Raw genomic sequence first — 22,853 nt, 5'->3', positions numbered from 1 at the left:
CATGAAAGTGTAGAGGTACAAATGGTAGAACAGCCTACAGATTTTTATGGCAGCCTACTATGGTAGCCTATTGGACCACAGTCCAAAAATAAACATGTAGCTAGTTATAGGCTAAGCAAGTTTGGTATAGAATTAGCTTTTTCTTTTATAAAATTCAGTACAGTTCAGATATTGCATGTTCATAATTCCCATCGAGTTTTGTTCTCTGGCTGCAGTTCAAACCAAAACAACAGCTGCACATGCTCACGTGCCTGGATTGCAAATTGCAGCCTATGCATATTTAGCTATCATCTTATTAAGTGGCATGTCACATTAGTCTAATTTAACTCCTTAATTAATATGAATCGAGACCCTTGACCAGTCGCTGAAAAAGTACAAATAAAATGTAAGTTAGAACTTTAGCTAGCTAGTACAACAGTAATTGGTTTATACGTTTTTGGATAACTGAAATGCCTTGACAGTACAAACAGCACTAACGTTAGCAAGCTAGTGAGCGGATAACTTAACATATTGTTTTGCGTGATAGCTTTATTTAGCTCTTTCATTTGAACATTTGATCTCTTCTAATATTTTTTTTTTGTTGCTGTGTTGCAATTATGTGTGTATTGTGTAATTTTGGTATTTCTGATGCCTTGCCACACTGACAAGCGCTAATAAGAAAACTATGTCTAGATGTTATTATTCCCTCTGGGAAAATGGAAGAAAACACTTATAAACGCTAGAATTGCAAAGCGGAAGTGGTCCGCGAGTGAATTTTGCGTAATGAGTGACAGGAGAACCAACTAAAGAGAAAGAGAAATGGCGCCTCAATGCCATTCTTACTGAGGCAGAGTACAGACGGATAGACAGATTAAACAAGTGAAAATAAACGGACAAATCATGGTGAACACAAGAAAGAACTCTCGGCATAAGCCGAGCAGTCCCTTCATCTCGTCCAGGACCCGGTCTTCTGCCAGAAATCCCTCCAACTCTGAAGAACATGTAAGCCGGGTTATTTTCTTCACTGCCCGGATAATATAACGTTAGCTATAATATGGCTAACTAGTTAGCCTTGGCCTCAAGCCGGTTCTCAGTGGGTTTTTTGTTGCCATAAATCCTGCTACAATATGACACCAATATAATTGATTTCACGAGTAAATGTGGCTTTGTATGTTTGTCATAAGCACGGACGCCATTATATGAACGATAGCTTTCAGGTTAACGTTAGCTCCCTAACTGACTGCCAGCTCTAAGTTGCCGGAGTTCCCTTTGTGTTGGGCTTGTGTTATTATGCCTACCGACTGCAGGCGATAATTTAGCCTGCTAGCTAGCCTGTTTTAGTGTGTCACTCGACAGCCCAAAACAAACACTGCAGTTGGCGTGTTATTGATACGCATGTTGTGTTGACCGTTTTTTATATGCAACGTCAATAAATGACAGACTAGTAGTGCTAGCTATGTAGTTGTGGGGGAAGGGAACCCGATGAACCCCGATGGTTCACAACAGTTGGCTGGCTATCGTCCTCAACTATTTAGCTAACGTTAGCTAGCTTGAAGTTGAAATCGCTGAACTTTTGTGTTTGAAAGAAACTTGAAGTGTGAATTTATACGGGATGCTGTTGACATAATATTCAGGCTTAAATTGTCTGGTAAAGAGATTCATTAACGTTAACTGCCTCAAGTGTTTCTCTAGGATTTGGAGAAATTAATGTTGAGTCACAATAAATAACAATACTAGTAAGTTATGAGTCACAATAAATAATAATACTAGTAAGTTAGCTACAAATGTAAACAATATGATTGATGCAAGTTAAATGTAGCTAACAAGCTGTTGTGCATACAATTAAACATCGCAACATGAATAGGGACACTTTGTTATTTGGTTAGCTACCCTCTTGAGTGCTTTCAGTTGAAGCATTTGTGATTATTTTGCCAGCTATTTTGTCATGAATGTTAATGGAAATATGAAATGAGTTGTAACTTAACAGGTAACGTTAACTTAGTAGTTAGGTGTTCTGCAGTAAGTTGAAACTTTTCGGCACGTAGCAGGTTTGATTGGATACCTGAACAAATGTACCTTAAATGTATTTGAAATGGAGGAGATGAGTCTTAGTTAAATTCAGATTTGTATCACTTCTTGCTATTTGCTAACACAAAGCAGGACAGACAGTCAGATCTGGAGCTAGCTGATGTAATCAAACGGCTCAGCAGTGATAGCCGTTGATAACAGAAATCTATTTAGCGTAACCAGCATATTTTCTATCATTCTTTACATGGCGATACTATAGTCATTCTCGACCTGAAAAACACCGGTATCTTCGAAAATCTCATCGCAGGTGGAACGTTTGAAGTTAAATGCTCAGTTATTAAATTACATTTTTGCTCCATGAAATTACTTGACAATGTATACGCCACCACCATAGAGTATATTGATCAATGAGAGGTGAGTGTCATTCAAAGCTAAGCTTGCTTTCTGAGTTACACACATGGGGTGGACACCCACCTGTCCCTACTAATGAGAGAAAACAAAGATACTTAAAGATGGCGGAGTATTAGGGCTGTCCCCGAATGAAAAAAAACAACATCTTTGGTCGTCTTACATGTTTTAGTGTGTATGTTTCCATACGTGTTTTTATAAAATCACTAAGCATTGACCTGGTCTGATGCTTATGGTTTGATGCTTATGGTTTGACGCCTCACGAGGGCGCCAGAGATCTAGATATCAGAAGAAAAATACCTTTACCTGCCTGACTCAAATATTCTCCTGCTCCTGCTGGCTGGCCTGGACCCAATTAACTAGTTAATGCAATGTTTCAAGTTTGCTGCAGACAGGCCATGTGTAGCCAATGTGATTTATTGGATATTTATTTTTATCAGGATATATTTTCTACCTGAAGGATGTAATCTTTTTATTTGTTGGCTTTATGTAGGCTATTTTTACATAGTTACCAATGGCAATATAAGTTACTTTTTAGGTTTGTATCATTTTCATTTAGATTTGGATATAATGTTGATTACCAACATGAGAATAATTTTGACTTATGAAGACGTTTATTATAAATTAAACTGTTTCACAAAAATGTGCATATAAAATGGTAAGAAATTGCCATTCAAAAACATGAGAAAGGTGGCTGACTCCTCGTGTAGCCTATTACTGGCAACTTCAGGAGAGTAATGGCAGACTCTGCGAAAGCCAGCTGGCACTAGCGAACTTGCAACATGGTATAACATTTTCTGGGCCCTCAGTTTCCCACCACTGAGCTCGAGACAGACGCAGCTGTAGGCAATTTGCGCAATGGATGAGAAGCAGTGCTCGACTTGGGCAGGAGCTCACCGGAGCTGAGCACCTCAAATGCTTGAGCTCATGTTTCAGTCCAAATCAAGCGCTGCTAAGTAGTAATCAGCATTTTTAGACATTTTTCGCTTTCATGCCGAGTGGTTATCCAAAGGGAGAAAGCTGGAAAGACTTAACTTCTTAAGATATAGGGGCCAGCTTTTTCACTTTTGGATAAATTGCGTGCTCAATTTCAACTTCCTGCTACTCATGCCAAGAATATAATATATGCATATTATTAGTAGATTTGGATAGAAAACACTCTGAAGTATCTAAAACTGTTTGAGTCATGTCTGTGAGTATAACAGAACTTATGTAGCAGGCACACCCTGAGGACTAACCGTTCAGAATTTTTTTTTTTTTGGAGGTCTGTCTGTTCACTGAGTTATCATTGGCAACGATATTTCTTAGGAACTTGTTTTCAGTTCCTACCGCTTCCACTGGATGACTTTAGAATTTGGTTGAGGTTATTCATTTGTGCAATGAAGAAGTAGGGCCATTCTGGAAAAGGGTAACGCTGTTGAGTTGGCCAAGACTTGAAAAGTAGTGTTAGTTTCCTCTCGTCCTCTATTGAAAACAACTTTTGAAATATTTTGTAGTGACGTTGCACATTTTGGAAGCTATTTTTTTTCTGGATCAAACGCGCCAAATAAATTGACATTTTGGATATATATGGATGGAATTAATTGAACAAAAGTACCAATTGTGATGTTTATGGGACATATTGGAGTGCCAACAAAAGAACCTCGTCAAAGGTAAGGCATGTTTTATATTTTATTTCTGCGTTTTGTGTAGCGCCTGCAGGGTTGAATTATGCTACCCTCTTTGTTTACTGTTGTGCTATCATCAGATAATAGCTTCTCATGCTTTCGCCGAAAAGCCTTTTTAAAATCTGACATGTTGGCTGGATTCACAACGAGTGTAGCTTTAATTGATTATCTTACATGTGTGATTTAATGAAAGTTGGATTTTTATAATTTTTTTGAATTTGCAGCGCTGCATTTTCCCTGTTTTTTGCCCAAGTGGGACGCAACCGTCCCCTATACTATAAGAAGTTAAAAACCTCTTAGAGCTACCCCCCTACTTTTTTCAATTTCCGCCTGAAGACATACCCAAATCTAACTGCCTGTAGCTCTGGCCCAGAAGCAAGGATATGCACATTCTTGGTACCATTTGAAATAAAACACTCTGAAGTTTGTGTAAATGTGAATTGAATGTAGGAGAATATAACACAATAGATCTGGTTCCTCTTCTGCAGGCACGTTACAGATTATACACAGTGGCTACAACGGTGTCCTCTCCGTTCAAAAAATATTCCTCCACTTGGGAATCGCTAAATGAATCGTCCTACAACAATCTGTCTCACTTTTCCGATCAATTTCTTCTAAAATTGTGTGTACATCTGTATATCTAGACTTAGATTTAGCTTTCCCTGACTTAGTCGCCATACTGATTGATATATAAACAGCTGAATCTGCTCGTTTACCAAAACAACGTTGTGCGTAAAATGCGTAGCTCCTTCCGGAATAACTTCAATAGCGAATTAGTCTCTTTACACTGGAGTTTACGACATGGGTTGGTCTTCCAACACAACCATTGCATATTGCCGCTTACCTCAGCTCATTGGCTATCTACCTAGCTAGATTTCAAGACGATCAGTGGTCATTGAGTTAAAATACAGTCAATCAACAAGACAGTGGTCATATCATTGGTGCACAGTGATGTCATTACTTGTTGTCTTCAAATCGGTTTCTTTCAGTCAATACGTCCCGTGAAATGGCCCATCAGGTTATGTTGTGTTACAAACAAACCAGTTGATTGCAATGAAACCAAACATGACTGGAAAGTCACGTTCTGTGTGTGTTATTTACCTGGAATGTGTCGTCAAATGGAATGAGATGTAATTTACAACACGAGGTTTACAAAATGTTTCGTGTTAGGCTATAAAAATTTATTTTATTTTTAAAAGATCATTCATTGTGTAAAGGTAAACAATTTATTTTAATGCAGTATGTGATTTTGTTATGCCTGTGCTGGTTGAATTTTTTAAAAATTTAGTGGGCTCTATCCTCAGATAATCGTATTCTTTCGCAGTAAATCCTATTTTAAATCTGACAACGCAGTTGGATTAGCAAGATTCTTGGCTTTCGATACATGTGAGACACTTGTATTTTCATGAATGTTTAATATGACTATTTATGTAGCGATCACCGTACGTTGTGGAATTTCAGGCCGCTACCGGCTTCTGTGCTCAGAGAGGTTAACTATATGCTATCTACCCAATGTTCCTGTCATTCTTACCTAAGTGGTAAAGTCGTGTGTTCTCAATGGACATTCGGGAGCTTTTGTAAATTCGCTCTCCGATTTCAGAGCGCTCTCGTCTGAGTGTACCGGAGTGCAGAATAACTTATGAATTATCAAACGCTCAACACCATTTGAATATGCCAGTTGTAAGTCAACATCGGCAAAAAAGCGTAATTAAATTGTTGAAATATCAAAACAAACTCTGAACCAATTATATTCATTTGGGGACAGGTTGAAAAGCATTAAACATTTATGGCAATTTAGCTAGCTTCCTTGCTGTTGCTAGCTCATTTGTCCTGGGATAAAAACATTGGGTTGTTATTTTACCTGAAATGCACAAGGTCCTCTACTCTGACAATTAATCCACAGATAAAACGGTTAACCAAATTTGTTTCTAGTCATTTCTCCTCCTTCCTTCAGGCTTCTTATTTGGACTTTATATGGAGGTTGGCAACCTCTTTATATGGAGGTTGGCAACCCATCTTTACCACAAGATGAACTGAGTATAGACCTCGGTTCATCTTTCAATCACCCACGTGGGTATATGCACCTAAAAACCAATGAGGAGATGGGAGAGGCAGGACTTGCGGCATGTTGCACGTCATAAAAATAACCAAATTCTATTTTAGCGCCTGGCTGTGCAGACGCTCGCGAGCAGTGTGGGTGCAATGATTTAATAACATGTATGTGTACATTTATTTTGAGTGGTGAGTGGTGTGGTCAGCATGTCAGATGACATTAAAAAAAAACCTAACCAGTTCTGCCAGGGTGAGTAAAATGGTCAGTCAGGTGTTCTTTAATTTGTCTGGAAGTAGCTAGCCAGTTAGCTTGGGTGCTTGACTGCCGTTGTCAGAACACACGAATCAACTCTACTCCTATGCCAGAGCGTCCAGTGTGTGCTCTGAACGCTCCCAGAGCGAAACGCTCTGAATTTACAAACTGACAATATGGTAATGCTTGGATTGTGTGCACTCCTTATTGAATTGAAAAACACACCCGAAGTCGTAAAATTTCTAGCTAGTAATTTGTTATGCTAATAAGGTTGCATATCAACAGCATCAACTCCGGTAGACAGGCGACGCTCTAGTATGCTCAACTGAAAGGATACTGTTAGTTTACAGTATACTAAAATGAACAAATATGTAGTATACAGTGTTAGTATGGGTATTCGAACACAACTAATGACTAAATTTGAAAAAACTCAAATGGAATGAAATAAACCAACACTTGTTTCTCACAAGTATAGCATATATTGTGCACTCTGCAAACAATGTGTCCACTCAGATAATGAGAGCGGGAAGACTGGAATAATAATATTGAACACATTAAAATAATAACCGTAACAAACATTGTAGATTAGGAATTCACAGTAAATGTACTACTGGTGATCTATGTTATGGAATTGATATACACTAACAATTGAACGAAAACCATTCACGCAATTCATTTATTTTATTTAACCTTTTATTTAACCAGGTTGGCTAGTTGAGAACCAGTTCTCATTTACAACTGCGGCCTGGCCAAGATAAAGCAAAGCAGTACGACACCTACAACAACACAGGGTTACACATGGAATAAACAAACATACAGTCAATAATACAGCAGAAAAAAGTCTATATACAGTGTGTGCAAATGAGGTAGGATAAGGGAGGTAAGGCAATAAATAGGCCATGGTGGTGAAGTAATTACAATATAGCAATTAAACACTGGAGTGGTAGATGTGCAGAAGATGAATGTGCAAGTAGAGATTATGGTGTACAAAGGAGCAAGATAAATAAATACAGTATGGGGATGAGGTAGTTGGATGGGCTATGTGCAGTGATCTGTGAGCTGCTCTGACAGATGGTGCTTAAAGCTTGTGAGTGAGATATGAGTCTCAAGCTGAAGTGTTTTTTTTTTTGCAATTCGTTCCAGTCATTGGCAGCAGAGAACTGGAAGGAAAGGCGGCCAAAGGAGGTTTTGGATTTGGGGGGGGACCAGTGAGATATACCTACTGGAGCGTGTGCTACGGGTGGGTGCTACTGTGGTGACGAGTGAGCTGAGATAAGGCGGGGCGTTACCTAGCATAGACTTGTAGATGACCTGGAGCCAGTGGGTTTGGCGACGAGTATGAAGCGAGGGTCAGCCAATGAGAGCGTACAGGTCGCAGTGGTGGGTAGTATATGGGGCTTTGGTGACAAAACGGATGGCACTGTGATAGACTGCATGCAATTTGTTGAGTAGAGTGTTGGAGGCTATTTTGTAAATGACATCGCCGAAGTCGGATCGGTAGGATGGTCTATTTTACGAGGGTACGTATGGCAGCATGAGTGAAGGATGCTTTGTTGTGAAATAGGAAGCCGATTCTAGATTTAATTTTGGATTGGAAATGTTTAATGTGAGTCTGGAAGGAGAGTTTACAGTCTAACCAGACACCTAGGTATTTATAGTTGTCCATATATTCTAAGTCGGAACCGTCCAGAGTAGTAATGCTGGACGGGCGGCCCGGTGCGTCGGTTAAAGAGGATGCATTTAGTTTTGCTTGCATGTAAGAGCAGTTGGAGGCCACGGAAGGGAGAGTTCTAATGACATTGAAGCTCGTCTGGAGATTAGTTAAGTGTCCAAAGACGGGCCAGAAGTATACAGAATGGTGTCGTCTGCGTAGAGGTGGATCAGAGACTCACCAGCAGCAAGAGCGACATCATTGATGTATACAGAGAAGAGATTCGGCCCGAGAATTGAACCCCGTGGCACCCCCATAGACTGCCAGAGGCCCGGATAACAGGCCCTCTGATTTGACACACTGAACTTTATCAGAGAATTAGTTGGTGAACCAGGTGAGGCAATCATTTGAGAAACCAAGGCTGTTGAGTCAGCCGATACGAATGTGGTGATTGACAGAGTCGAAAGCTTTGGCCAGGTCGACGAATACGGTTGCACAGCATGGTCTCTTTTCGATGGCAGTTATGATATCATTTAGGTCCGTGAGCGTGGCTGAGGTGCACCCATGACCAGCTCTGAAACCAGATTGCATAGCGGAGAAGGTACGGTGGGATTCGAAATGGTCGGTAATCTGTTATGAAACAATGAATGTGCACAAATTGGCTGGAGAGTGCGTTCTGGAGAGAGAAGTGCATCTGGGTGCATGGGAAATCCGACGTCTGCATTGGCCATGCAGCATTCATGGTGATATGGCCTCAGCAGAAGTCAGGGCATTCATACTTCAAATCAAATTTTATTTGTCACATACACATGGTTAGCAGATGTTAATGCGAGTGTAGCGAAATGCTTGTGCTTCTAGTTCCGACAATGCAGTAATAACCAACAAGTAATCTAACTAACAATTCCAAAACTACTGTCTTATACACACAAGTGAAAGGGGATAAAGAATATGTACATAAAGATATATGAATGAGTGATGGTACAGAGCGGCATAGGCAAGATACAGTAGATGGTATCGAGTACAGTATACACATATGAGATGAGATGAATAATGTAGGGTATGTAAACATATTAGGTAGCATTGTTTAAAGTGGCTAGTGATATATTTTACATCATTTCCCATCAATTCCCATTATTAAAGTGGCTGGAGTTGAGTCAGTGTGTTGGCAGCAGCCACTCAATGTTAGTGGTGGCTGTTTAACTGTCTGATGGCCTTGAGATAGAAGCTGTTTTTCAGTCTCTCGGTCCCAGCTTTGATGCACCTGTACTGACCTCGCCTTCTGGATGATAGCTGGATGATAACAGGCAGTGGCTCGGGTGGTTGTTGTCCTTGATGATCTTTATGGCCTTCCTGTAACATCGGGTGGTGTAGGTGTCCTGGAGGGCAGGTAGTCTGCCCCCGGTGATGCGTTGTGCAGACCTCACTACCCTCTGGAGAGCCTTACGGTTGTGGGCGGAGCAGCTGCCTGAGGTTGAAGAGGCGCTGCTGCGCCTTCTTCACGATGCTGTCTGTGTGGGTGAACCAATTCAGTTTGTCTGTGATGTGTATGCCGAGGAACTTAACTTGCTACCCTCTCCACTACTGTTCCATCGATGTGGATAGGGGGGGGTGTTCCCTCTGCTGTTTCCTGAAGTCGACAATCATCTCCTTAGTTTTGTTGATGTTGAGTGTGAGGTTATTTTCCTGACACCACACTACGAGGGCCCTCACCTCCTCCCTGTAGGCCGTCTCGTCGTTGTTGGTAATCAAGCCTACCACTGTGTCGTCCGCAAACTTGATGATTGAGTTGGAGGCGTGCGTGGCCACGCAGTCGTGGGTGAACAGGGAGTACAGGAGAGGGCTCAGAATGCACCCTTGTGGGGCCCCAGTGTTGAGATTCAGCGGGGTGGAGATGTTGTTGCCTACCCTCACCACCTGGGGGCGGCCCGTCAGGAAGTCCAGTACCCATTTGCACAGGGCGGGGTTGAGACCCAGGGTCTCGAGCTTGATGACGAGCTTGGAGGGTACTATGGTGTTAACTTCTTGATCCTACTTGAGACGCAGACGTCTCAAGTAGGCACCTGGAAATGCAAATGCGCTACGCTAAATGCTAAATGTACTCGTTAAAACTCAAACGTTCATTAAAATACACATGCAGGGTATTGAATTAAAGCTACACTCGTTGTGAATCTAGCCAACAAGTCAGATTTTTAAAATGCTTTTCGGCGAAAGCATGAGAAGCTATTATCTGATAGCATGCAACACCCCAAAATGCCTGAAGGCGACGTAAACAAAAGAATTAGCGTAGCCGGCGCTACACAAAAACGCAGAAATAAAATATAAAACATTCATTACCTTTGATGATATTCTTTGTTGGCACTCCTATATGTCCCATAAACATCACAAATTGGTCTTTTTCCCGATTTAAATCCGTCCATGAATGCCCAAAATATCCATTTGTATAGCCTGTCTGCTTCAGGAAAAAAGCTCTCTTCCAACACGCAACGTCATTTTTAAAAATGAAGTTGCCTATATTCTTTGACAAAACACTTCAACCTACTTTTGTAACCCAACTTTAGGTATTTGTAAACGTTAATAAGCGATCAAATTGATCACTGGGCGATCTGTATTCAATAGCAGCTACTCAAGAAAACAATGTCCATTTTTCAATCTTCCAAAATCGATTGAGGTAGGCTGGATGGAATGACGGATCTATTGGTAATGTCTCAAAGGATTTTTGTCAATGAAAATGACGTTTTTGGCGAAATCGTGTGGAAGCTGTAGGAATTGCATCCGTGTCCATATTAAATTTGGTTTCCTTTAAACAATCCATGAAAGGGGCGCATGGATGCTTTTTTCAGCTTTCAGTGACCAGTTTTTCTTGCGCTTTTCGATGAAACACACGCTCTGTTATAGTCACAGCTGTGATTTAACCAGTTTTAGGAACTTCAGAGTGTTTTCTATCCACACATACTAATCATATGCATATACTATATTCCTGGCATGAGTAGCAGGACGCTGAAATGTTGCGCGATTTTTAACAGAATGTTCGAAAAAGGAGGGGGTAGGATGAAGAGGTTAACCTCTCTGGGATATGTGGGACGGTAGCGTCCCACTTGGCCAAAAGCCAGAGAAAATGCAGAGCACCAAATTCAAATAAATTCCTATAAAAATCAAACTTGCATGAAATCACACATGCAAGATTGCAAATTAAAGCTACAGTGCCTTGCGAAAGTATTCGGCCCCCTTGAACTTTGCAACCTTTTGCCACATTTCAGGCTTCAAACATAAAAATATAAAACTGTATTTTTTTGTGAAGAATCAACAAGTGGGACACAATCATGAAGAGGAACGACATTTATTGGATATTTCAAACTTTTTTAACAAATCAAAAACTGAAAAATTGTCCGTGCAAAATTATTCAGCCCCCTTAAGTTAATACTTTGTAGCGCCACCTTTTGCTGCGATTACAGCTGTAAGTCGCTTGGGGTATGTCTATCAGTTTTGCACATCGAGAGACTGAAAATTGTTCCCATTCCTCCTTGCAAAACAGCTCGAGCTCAGTGAGGTTGGATGGAGAGCATTTGAACAGCAGTTTTCAGTTCTTTCCACAGATTCTCGATTGGATTCAGGTCTGGACTTTGACTTGGCCATTCTAACACCTGGATATGTTTATTTTTGAACCATTCCATTGTAGATTTTGCTTTATGTTTTGGATCATTGTCTTGTTGGAAGACAAATCTCCGTCCCAGTCTCAGGTCTTTTGCAGACTCCATCAGGTTTTCTTCCAGAATGGTCCTGTATTTGGCTCCATCCATCTTCCCATCAATTTTAACCCATCTTCCCTGTCCCTGCTGAAGAAAAGCAGGCCCAAACCATGATGCTGCCACCACCATGTTTGACAGTGGGGGTGGTGTGTTCAGCTGTGTTGCTTTTACGCCAAACATAACGTTTTGCATTGTTGCCAAAAAGTTCAATTTTGGTTTCATCTGACCAGAGCACCTTCTTCCACATGTTTGGTGTGTCTCCCAGGTGGCTTGTGGCAAACTTTAAACGACACTTTTTATGGATATCTTTAAGAAATGGCTTTCTTCTTGCCACTCTTCCATAAAGGCCAGCTTTGTGCAATATACGACTGATTGTTGTCCTATGGACAGAGTCTCCCACCTCAGCTGTAGATCTCTGCAGTTCATCCAGAGTGATCATGGGCCTCTTGGCTGCATCTCTGATCAGTCTTCTCCTTGTATGAGCTGAAAGTTTAGAGGGACGGCCAGGTCTTGGTAGATTTGCAGTGGTCTGATACTCCTTCCATTTCAATATTATCGCTTGCACAGTGCTCCTTGGGATGTTTAAAGCTTGGGAAATCTTTTTGTATCCAAATCCGGCTTTAAACTTCTTCACAACAGTATCTCGGACCTGCCTGGTGTGTTCCTTGTTCTTCATGATGCTCTCTGCGCTTTTAACGGACCTCTGAGACTATCACAGTGCAGGTGCATTTATACGGAGACTTGATTACACACAGGTGGATTGTATTTATCCTCATTAGTCATTTAGGTCAACATTGGATCATTCAGAGATCCTCACTGAACTTCTGGGGAGAGTTTGCTGCACTGAAAGTAAAGGGGCTGAATAATTTTGCACGCCCAATTTTTCAGTTTTTGATTTGTTAAAAAAGTTTGAAATATCCAATAAATGTCGTTCCTCTTCATGATTGTGTCCCACTTGTTGATTCTTCACAAAAACATACAGTTTTATATCTTTATGTTTGAAGCCTGAAATGTGGCAAAAGGTCGCAAAGTTCAAGGGGGCCGAATACTTTCGCAAGGCACTGTACACGTGTTGTGAATCCAGCCAACATGTCAGATTTCAATAAGGCTTTTCGGCTAAAGCAAACGATGCTATTATCTGAGCATAGCGCTATAGTAAACAAAAGAGAATTTCAACCCTGCAGGTGCGACACAAAACACAGAAATACAAATATACATCATGCCTTATCTTTGACGAGTCTCTTCTGTTGGCATTCCAATATGTCCCATAAACATCACAAATGGTCCTTTTTTGTTCGATTAATTCCGTCCATATACGTCCAAAATGTGTTTGATCCAGAAAAACACCGGTTCCAACTTGCGCAACGTGACGACAAAATATCTCAAAAGTTACCTGTAAACTTTGCCAAAACATTTCAAACTACTTTTGTAATACAACTTTAGTTATTTAAATTATCGATCAAATTGAAGACTGGATGATCTGTGTTCAATACAGGAAGATAACAAACTCGAGCATGCTTTCTGGTCTTGCGCCTCTATCAAACAGTACACACGAAGTGACACTTTTTCAAGATGGCCGTACTTCATTACACAAAGGAATAACCTCAACCAATTTCTAAAGACTGGTGACATCCAGTGGAAGTGGTAGGAACTGCAAGCAATCCCCTTAGAAATCTGGATTCCCAATGAAAACAGGGTGACCTCAACAACACACAAAAAAATCTATGGTTTGTCCTCTGGGTTTCACCTGCTAAATAAGTTCTGTTATACTCAGACATGATTCAAACAGTTTTAGAAACTTCAGATGGTTTTCTATCCAAATATACTAATAATATGAATATCTTATTTTCTGGGGATGAGTAGCAGGCAGTTGAAATTCATCCAAAATTCCAAATTCTGCCCCCTATCCTAGAGAAGTTAATTTAGCTTTGTTGGTTTTTGTCATTTTGTTTATTTCACTTGCTTTGCCAATGTAAACATGTTTCCCATGCCAACAAAGCCAGTTTTTAATTGAATTGAGAGAGCGAGGGAAGATATTGAGGCGGGGAGAAAGGAGACAGACAGCGAGACTTGACGCACTGACTGAATCATGAAACACAGGAGTATAAAGTGATGGCATGTCCTTGGTACTTGTATGTCATTCCTTCCTTATTGATACAACACAATAGCCTGTCTGCTGCCATAGACCACTGCTAGCAGCCTACATGGAGACTAGTTTGACAATCAGTCAGACAAGGAGGAATGTGCATCACACACCAATGACTGAACAGAACGCAGTCCTTAAGTATTGCTCAAAGTATAAATTTATTTATTGTAACTTTATTTTGATATATATATATATATATATATATATATATATATTACACACACACACCACCCTGCGTCCCACTGCTGGCTTGCGTCTGAAGCTAAGCAGGGCTGTTGTCCTGGCTAAATTACCAATCTGGCCCTCATACCATCAGTCACCTAATCATCCCCAGCTTACAATTGGCTCAATTCACCCCCCTTCAACACTACCAAAGTTTGGGGTCACTTAGAGATGTCCTTGTTTTTTGTCTATTAAAATAACATCTAATTGATCTGAAATACAGTGTAGACATGGTTAATGTTGTAAACGACTATTGTAGCCTGAAACAGATGATATTTTTAGATTTTTACCCCCTTTTCTCCCCAATTTCGTATCCAATTATTAGTAGTTACTATCTTGTCTCATCGCTATAACTCCTGTACGGGCTCGGGAGAGACGCAGGTCGAAAGCTATGCGTCCTCTGAAACACAACCCAACCAAGCCGCACTGCTTCTTAACACAGCGCGCATCCAACCCGGAAGCCAGCCGCACCAATGTGTCAGAGGAAACAACGTGCACCTGGCAACCTGGTTAGCGTGCACTGCGCCCGGCCCGCCACAGGAGTCGCTAGTGCGCGATGAGACAAGGATATCCCTACCGGCCAAACCCTCCCTAACCCGGACGACGCTAGGCCAATTGTGCGTCTCCCCATGGACCTCGTCAGCCTATTCTTGTTCTGAGAAATGCAGGCTATTCCATGCGAGAAATTGCCAAGAAACTGAAGATCTCCTACTGGCCAAAAAAATGAAAGTTGGGCAAAAGAACACCAACACTGGACAGAGGAACTCTGCCTAGAAGGCCAGCATCCCAGAGTCGTCTTTTATATTATATTTAATATATTATATTTAATATATTTCTCCCACTGGCAAAGAAATTCATGGTTTTAATTAACAGTAATTTCGATCCAAATGTGCAAATTGTCCAAACAGATCATAAAGATAGATGGATTATTTTAAATATGTTATTGGACAATAAACCGATATGGCTTATTAACCTATACGCTCTGAATAATTATGATCCAAGCTTCTTTGAAAATTTATATAAGAATGTATCAACTCTACAAGGAACACGACTCTTATGGTGGGAGATTTTAATACGGTCTTAAATACCTCTATGGACCGGGAAGGAAATCACTCTACAAACTATCACCCTCAGGCACTTAAGGAAATCATGAATGTCATGGATATATTGGAATTAGTGGATATATGTAAACTTAAATACCCTTACCTAGTGAGATATACATGGCGGAGGCTTAATCAAGCTAGTCGTCTTGACTACTTTCTTATGCCATTCTCTCTGGCACCAAAAGTAAAAAAAAAAAAAAAGTGTTGATAGGGGACAGAATGCGGTCGGATCATCACATGATTGGCATATATTACTCTTACAGAATTTCCACATGGGCGAGGATATTGGAGATTTAGTCAAAGGCCTACTAGATGATACATTGTTTAGAACTAGGACATAAGAATTTATAACAGACTTTTTCAGGCATAACACAGGTACAGCAGATCCCCTTATTGTAAAGGACACTTAAGTGTGCCTTTAGAGGCCATGCAATTCAGTACTCATCTATGAAACAAAAGCAATTTAGATCAAGAGTCCATATTAACAAAGGAAATTGAAGGACTAACAGTACAGTTAGATAGTAATAAAAACTGTACCATAGAGGCACAGAATAAGTTAGAGGAAAAATAAATGGAGGAACTTATTCAAGAAAGATCCAGTGTGTAATATATTATAAAAATAAAGCTAACTGGATGGAATATGGGGAAAAATGCACAATTCCTTTTCAATCTTCAATATAGAAATGCTACCCCCCAAAATGTGTTAACTTGTTACAAATGGAGCCACACATGATTCGCCGAATGATATTTGAAAGAGAAAGTAAAGTACTTTAAGAATGTTTTCGTTTCAGTCTCCATCTCCACTAACTGAAATGAATTGTATGGATTTTTTCCTAATAATAATGTAAAATTATCATCTGTACAGAAAGACTCATGTGAATGCCAAATTACAGAGGAGGAACTTCTTGATGCAATTGGGGCCTTTAAGGATGGGAAAACTCCAGGGCTGGATGGCATACCAGTGGAAGTATACAAAACTCTTTTTGATATACTCAAAGGACCATTATTAGCATGTTTTAACCACTCGTGTATACATGGTAAATTATCTCGCAACAAGGTCTGATATCATTATTACTGAAAGAGGACCCAAGTGGAATATATAAAGAAAATTGGAGACCTCTTACACTTCAGTGTTGTGATGCACAAATCCTAGCAAAATGCTTGGCGCATAGAATTAAAGTATTGTCAGATATTATTAATCCTAATCAGACAGGTTTTTTACATGGACGTTACATTGGAGATAATACAGTGGGGCAAAAAATTATTTAGTCAGCCACCAATTGTGCAAGTTCTCCCACTTAAAAAGATGAGAGGCCTGCAATTTTCATCATAGGTACACTTCAACTATGACAGACAAAATGAGAAAAATCCAGAAAATCACATTGTAGGATTTTTTATTTATTTGCAAATTATGGTGGAAAATAAGTATTTGGTCAATAACAAAAGTTTCTCAATACTTTGTTATATACCCTTTGTTGGCTATGACAGGTCAAACATTTTCTGTAAGTCTTCACAAGGTTTTCACACACTGTTGCTGGTATTTTGGCCCATTCCTCCATGCAGATCTCCTCTAGAGCAGTGATGTTTTGGGGCTGTTGCTGGGCAACACGGACTTTCAACTCCCTCCAAAGATTTTCTATGGGGTTGAGATCTGGAGACTGGCTAGGCCACTCCAGGACCTTGAAATGCTTCTTACGAAGCCACTCCTTCGTTGCCCGGGCGGTGTGTTTGGGATCATTGTCATGCTGAAAGACCCAGCTACGTTTCATCTTCAATGCCCTTGCTGATGGAAGGAGTTTTTCACTCAAAATCTCACGATACATGGCCCCATTCATGCTTTCCTTTACACGGATCAGTCGTCCTGGTCCCTTTGCAGAAAAACAGCCCCAAAGCATGATGTTTCCACCCCCATGCTTCACAGTAGGTATGGTGTTCTTTGGATGCAACTCAGCATTCTTTGTCCTCCAAACACGACGAGTTGAGTTTTTACCAAAAAGTTAAATTTTGTCATATGGTCAGGTGAAACTATTCTCCCAATCTTCTTCTGGATCATCCAAATGCTCTCTAGCAAATTTCAGACGGGCCTGGACATGTACTGGCTTAAGCAGGGGGACACGTCTGGCACTGCAGGATTTGAGTCCCTGGCGGCGTAGTGTGTTACTGATGGTAGGCTTTGTTACTTTGGTCCCAGCTCTCTGCAGGTCATTCACTAGGTCCCCCTGTGTGGTTCTGGGATATTTACTCACCGTTTTTGTGACCACGGGGTGAGCTCTTGCGTGGAGCCCCAGATCGAGGGACATTATCAGTGGTCTTGTATGTCTTCCATTTCCTAATAATTGCTCCCACAGTTGATTTCTTCAAACCAAGCTGCTTACCTATTGCAGATTGTCTTCCGAGCCTGGTCTACAATTTTGTTTCTTTTTTTATTTTTATTTTTTAAAAATTTTACCCCTTCTTCTCCCCAATTTCGTAGTATCCAATTGTTGTAGTAGCTACTATCTTGTCTCATCGCTACAACTCCCGTACGGGCTCGGGAGAGACGAAGGTTGAAAGTCATGCGTCCTCCGATACACAACCAACCAAGCCGCTGCTACTTTAACACAGCGCACATCCAACCCGGAAGCCAGCCGCACCAATGCGCCGGAGGAAACACCGTGCACCTGGCCACCTTGGCTAGTGTACACTGCGCCCAGCCCGCCACAGGAGTCGCTGGTGCGCGATGAGACAAGGACACCCCTACCGACCAAGCCCTCCCTAATCCGGGCGACGCTAGGCCAATTGTGCGTCGCCCCACGGACCTCCCGGTCGCGGCCGGTTACGACAGAGCCTGTGCGCGAACCCAGGGACTCTGATGGCACAGCTGGCGCTGCAGTACAGCGCCCTTAACCACTGCGCCACCCGGGAGGCCCCCCCTACAATTTTGTTTCTGGTGTCCTTTGACAGCTCTTTCGTCTTGGCCATAGTGAAGTTTGGAGTGTGACTGTTTGAGGTTGTGGACAATGTATTTTATACTGATAACAAGTTCAAACAGGTGCCATTAGTACAGGTAATGAGTGGAGGACAGAGGAGCCTCTTAAAGAAGAAGTTACAGGTCTGTGCGAGCCAAAAATCTTGCTTGTTTGTAGGTGACCAAATACTTATTTACCACCATTAATTTGCAAATAAATTCATTAAAAATCCTACAATGTGATTTTCTGTATTTTTTTCTTCTCATTTTGTCTGTCATAGTTAAAGTGTACCTATGATGAAAATTACAGGCCTCATCTTTTTAAGTGGGGAGAACTTGCACAATTGGTGGCTGACTAAATAGTTTTTTGCCCCACTGTACATTTAGTATCGAGGGGAGAGTGTTGGGAAGATTTTTCAAATACTGTGAGGAACTATTATAATTTGAATGGCTCTGTGAGGTAAAAAAAAAAAAAATGGCTGAAGCCCAGCGGGGCACTTTCCTGCATTTGACATTTTCATGAAGCAGTCCAAGTACTTCTATGCGTGCTCAGGCGGGTGCGCTAAGGCAACATTAGCAGGACAGAGAAGCCAGACACATGCTCACATGGAGCGGGTTAATGATGGTATAAAATCAATCCCGAAATATTTATCACGAGTGTAGCAGGTTGTGAACTCTGCAAACAATGTTTCGAGAATGAGAACGGTAAATTACTGTAATAGATGCATTAACATAAATTAATGTATCCAAATGACGGGGATTAACGGTAAAATTGCCTGTTTTACAAACGGTAGGCTACCACATGGGGGTTTTAATAGACAGACTAGGCTAACAAAACAATTGCTTATTAGTTAACACTCCCGCTATTAAGAAGTGTATCAACATGATACGTGTTATTCCTCCCTCCCTCTTACCAATTCAACGGCGCTTTATTGGCATGGGAAACACGTTTTATATTGCCAAAACAAGTGGATTAAACAAAACTGAAAATAACAAAGTACAGTAAACATTGCACTCAAAGGTTTCAAAAGGATAGATGTTTCAAATGTTATCAGCAATGTGCAGTGTTTTTAACAATGTGCAAATAGTTGTAGTACAAACAGCAGGGGAAGATAAGTAAACAGATAAATATTGGTTGTATTTACTATGTTTGTGCGCCACTGGTTGCCCTGTTCTCATGGCAATGGGTCATACATCTTGCTGCTGTGATTGCACGTTGCGCTAACAGATATGGGAGTTTATCAATGTTTGTTTCCAAATTCATTGTGGGTCTGTGATCTGTGGGAAATAAGTGGTTCTAATATGGTCATGCCTTTGGACGGATGTAAGGAAGTGCAACTTATTTTATCTAATTTTGTGGTCAATGGGCACATAGTCCTTGAACTAGATAGGCAGACTTTCTTCATTTTGGGTTTGTCACAGTGGTCAGGTATTCTGCTACTGTATACTTTCTGTTTAGGGCCAGATAGCGTTCCATTTTGGTCTTTTTTTTTTTTTTTTTGGTTGATTCTTTCCAGTGTTATAGTTTTCTCATAATTTGGTTGGGTCCAATTGTGTTACTGTCCTGGGGCTCTGTGTTTGAACGGAGCCCCCAGAACCAGTTGGCTGAGGGGACACTTCTTCTCTAGGTTAATTTCTCTGTAGGTGGAATGTGTGGGCATCTCTCACACGCTCTCCCTCTCTTTCGTGCTCTCTCCTGTTCTTTTGCGCCCCCACTCTCCCCCGTTCTTTTGCGCCCCCTCTCTCTCCCGTTCTTTTGCGCCCCCGCTCTCTCTCCCGTTCTTTTGCGCCCCCGCTCTCTCTCCCGTTCTTTTGCGCCCCCGCTCTCTCTCCCGTTCTTTTGCGCCCCCGCTCTCTCTCCCGTTCTTTTGCGCCCCCGCTCTCTCTCCCGTTCTTTTGCGCCCCCCGCTCTCCAGTCTCCATCTCTCTAACCACTCTCTCTCCTCCCCCTTTAGAAGGATCCCAGTAGTGATGTGAGCAGTCCCAGCAGTCCTGGACTGTCCCCTCCCTTGAAGCGAACCCGTAGACAGACCAGCTCCAGCGACACCTCTCCCTCCCCCCAGGCCAAGGGCCAGAGGGTCTCCTGGGGCAAGCCCACCTACCGCACCAGGTGAGCAGGCAAAAGAACAGCCTCTTTGACAGACATTTCTGGGTTGAGTTCCTGTACTGGCCGTGTGGACTGGGTTCAGCCCCATCTGTTGACTGTGTCTGAGAATGGGGCAGTCTTTTTGTGCAATGTGTTTATATTTACACATCTTAATGTATTTCAGGTTGTCATCTGGCGCCCTGCAAAATGGAAATGGTAACGTCAATGTTTCCAAAGTTTTAATTTGTTATTTTAAGACCATGACAACATTATGTGTGTAGGTACAGTATTAGTTGGACTATTAGTTAGATGGGACCTCTTTACCTTTGACCCCTGCAGCCCATAAGGAGGAGGGGGCAGGAGACCACTCTCACATGAATGGCCATGTTGACCGGAAGAGGAGCTGCCAAGTGAGGAAGAGCCAGTTTGAACACCTCAACCAGAGCCTGCTGTTTGACCAGCTCGTCAACAGGTAACACACACACACACAGACCCTATGGGAAGACGCACACACAATTCCCTATAGGAAGACGAGGCCTCAGACCTGGTGGTACCGGGGTGGAGAGGGATGAACTGTAAAACACAAAGCGAAGACATCAGAGGTATGCGGTATGAATCGATACTGATGTGTGTGTTTGAAAATGTATGCACTCGCTCTTGTCCAAAGCGACTTACAGTAGTGTCTGCTAAATGACTAAAATGTAAATGTATTGTCAGCACGGCGGAGGCAGTTCTTCAGGAGATGGACAACATCAGCAGCATCAGACAGAACAGGGAGGTGGAGAGACTCCGCATGTGGACAGACACTGAGGTGGTAAGTCTGTCAATCAGCCAGTCAATATGTATCATGCCATATGAAAGTGGGTTGTTAGTAACTATCTCCAGTTGTAGATGTTATGATGGCAAGCCAGCTAGCTAAACGTAGCCTGGCTGACGCGAGGAATTCGACTTAGGTGTTAGCCAGACTAAGCTAAACGTGCATATCCTCCACTCTGATCTTCTAGGAAAACATGGACATGTACTCTCGTGTGAAGAGGAGGAAGGCACTGCGCAGGAACACCTTTGGCATGCAGACACACCACAAAGCCATGAGCAAGACAGAATCGGAAGAGGGGACTGAAGGTTTGTCTTAGTTTGGATTGCTTGTAAAGCTGCACAGGGACAGTTTGTTGTTTGTTGGTAATGCTTGCGGTTCACAAGATGATAATTTCACAAACATACCTTGTTTACTAATTAGAATCTCACGGTGAAGAAGAGGATGACGAAGCAGAGGAGGAGGAGGAGGATGATGATGAAAGAGACGAGACCGAGGAGGCTGGAGAGGGGAACGACAGACCGTACAACCTGAGACAACGCAAGACCGTACAGAGATACGAGGCGCCACCTATTGGTAAAGAAAAACATTGATTATTGTGTGATTTTTCTGCAACACTAAGGGTAGTTTCCTGGACCCAGATTTTCTATTGAGCGTGCCTTATAGTAAAGGAGTAGTCTTAATGTAGGTCTGGGGAACTGGCCCTCTGCCTGAAACATTCCTTTTCCTGCGTAAAACCTTTTCCTGATATTGTCTTTGCTTTATGCCTCTTGAGTGCTGCTTCTTTTAACGTCTTCTGTCTCACTGAATGCATTCCAGAGCCTGTCAACAGAAAACAAACCAACCCCTCCCTGTTTGACACCCACAGATCCCCAGCAAGGAGAAGCCATATACGGTGGGTGTTGTTCCCTGCATGAAAAATAATTTCATAAGACTGCTTTCCTACAGTACATTGACATGGTCTAATATGGAGTGATTTGTCTTTTGTCCTCCTTTCCTCTCCTCTGGTCCAGAGTGAAGAAGCATGCCATCCACAGTAGCGACACTACGTCGTCATCTGACGAAGAGAGATTTGAGAGGAGGAAAAGCAAAAGCATGACCCGGGCCAGGAACAGGTGAATGAATACCTGTGGATTTTGTTATTAGAAACAATTTATTAATGGCTTTTCACTAGGTAAAATCACTTTCCATTCACCACTCGTCCTGTATAGCACATTAGCTTCACTGCAAACCCCGGTGATACATGGCAGCCGTTATGCAACTGAAAGCTCACCACACATCGACTCTTATCTTTATCACCTGTATTTGTTACTTGTAAAGGTGTCTGCCTTTGAGCCTGAGAGCAGAGGACCTGGCCAGTGGGGTGCTGAGAGACAGGGCCAAGGTGGGAGCTAGCCTCGCTGATGTGGACCCCATGAATCTGGACACCTCAGTGAAGTTTGACAGCGTAGGAGGGCTCTCCAACCACATCCAGTCTCTGAAGGAGATGGTGGTCTTCCCTCTACTTTACCCAGAGGTCTTCGAAAGGTTCAAGATACAGCCCCCAAGGTAAAGACCAAAGTCACCTGGAAGCGCAGATTAATTCATGTTCAGATACAGTGCCTTGCGAAAGTATTCGGCCCCCTTGAACTTTGCGACCTTTTGCCACATTTCAGGCTTCAAACATAAAGATATAAAACTGTATTTTTTTGTGAAGAATCAACAACAAGTGGGACACAATCATGAAGTGGAACAACATTTATTGGACATTT

General features: G+C 41.9%; 1 protein-coding gene across 6 annotated transcripts in view; it reads left to right on the top strand.

The window, feature by feature from the left end:
* The first annotated feature begins 237 nt into the window (after nt 1–237).
* LOC110529879 (ATPase family AAA domain containing 2B) overlaps nt 238–22,853 on the top strand; it is a 122,997-nt gene continuing 100,381 nt past the window's right edge. For 5 of the 6 annotated variants that reach the window (XR_005052871.2, XR_005052870.2, XM_090243374.1 and 2 more), the window contains exons 1-10: nt 261–981; nt 20,158–20,312; nt 20,473–20,504; nt 20,628–20,760; nt 21,006–21,102; nt 21,293–21,410; nt 21,526–21,678; nt 21,922–21,997; nt 22,116–22,217; nt 22,423–22,650. Coding sequence is in view for 4 of the 6 variants with exons in the window: in XM_090243374.1 (XP_090099500.1) it covers nt 880–981; nt 20,158–20,312; nt 20,473–20,504; nt 20,628–20,760; nt 21,006–21,102; nt 21,293–21,410; nt 21,526–21,678; nt 21,922–21,997; nt 22,116–22,217; nt 22,423–22,650 (1,196 nt within the window). In the remaining 2 variants the exon portion in view is untranslated. Of the gene's footprint in view, nt 982–20,157; nt 20,313–20,472; nt 20,505–20,627; nt 20,761–21,005; nt 21,103–21,292; nt 21,411–21,525; nt 21,679–21,921; nt 21,998–22,115; nt 22,218–22,422; nt 22,651–22,853 lie in introns of all 6 variants that reach the window. The other variant, XM_036985427.2, reaches the window with a different exon arrangement.

Source organism: Oncorhynchus mykiss, chromosome 8 (genome assembly GCF_057628025.1).
Source record: "Oncorhynchus mykiss isolate SJ-2025 chromosome 8, ASM5762802v1, whole genome shotgun sequence".
NCBI classification, from domain to species: domain Eukaryota; kingdom Metazoa; phylum Chordata; class Actinopteri; order Salmoniformes; family Salmonidae; genus Oncorhynchus; species Oncorhynchus mykiss.
The sequence above is the reverse complement of the archived record's forward strand: the minus strand, read 5'-3'. Positions and strand labels throughout refer to the sequence as shown.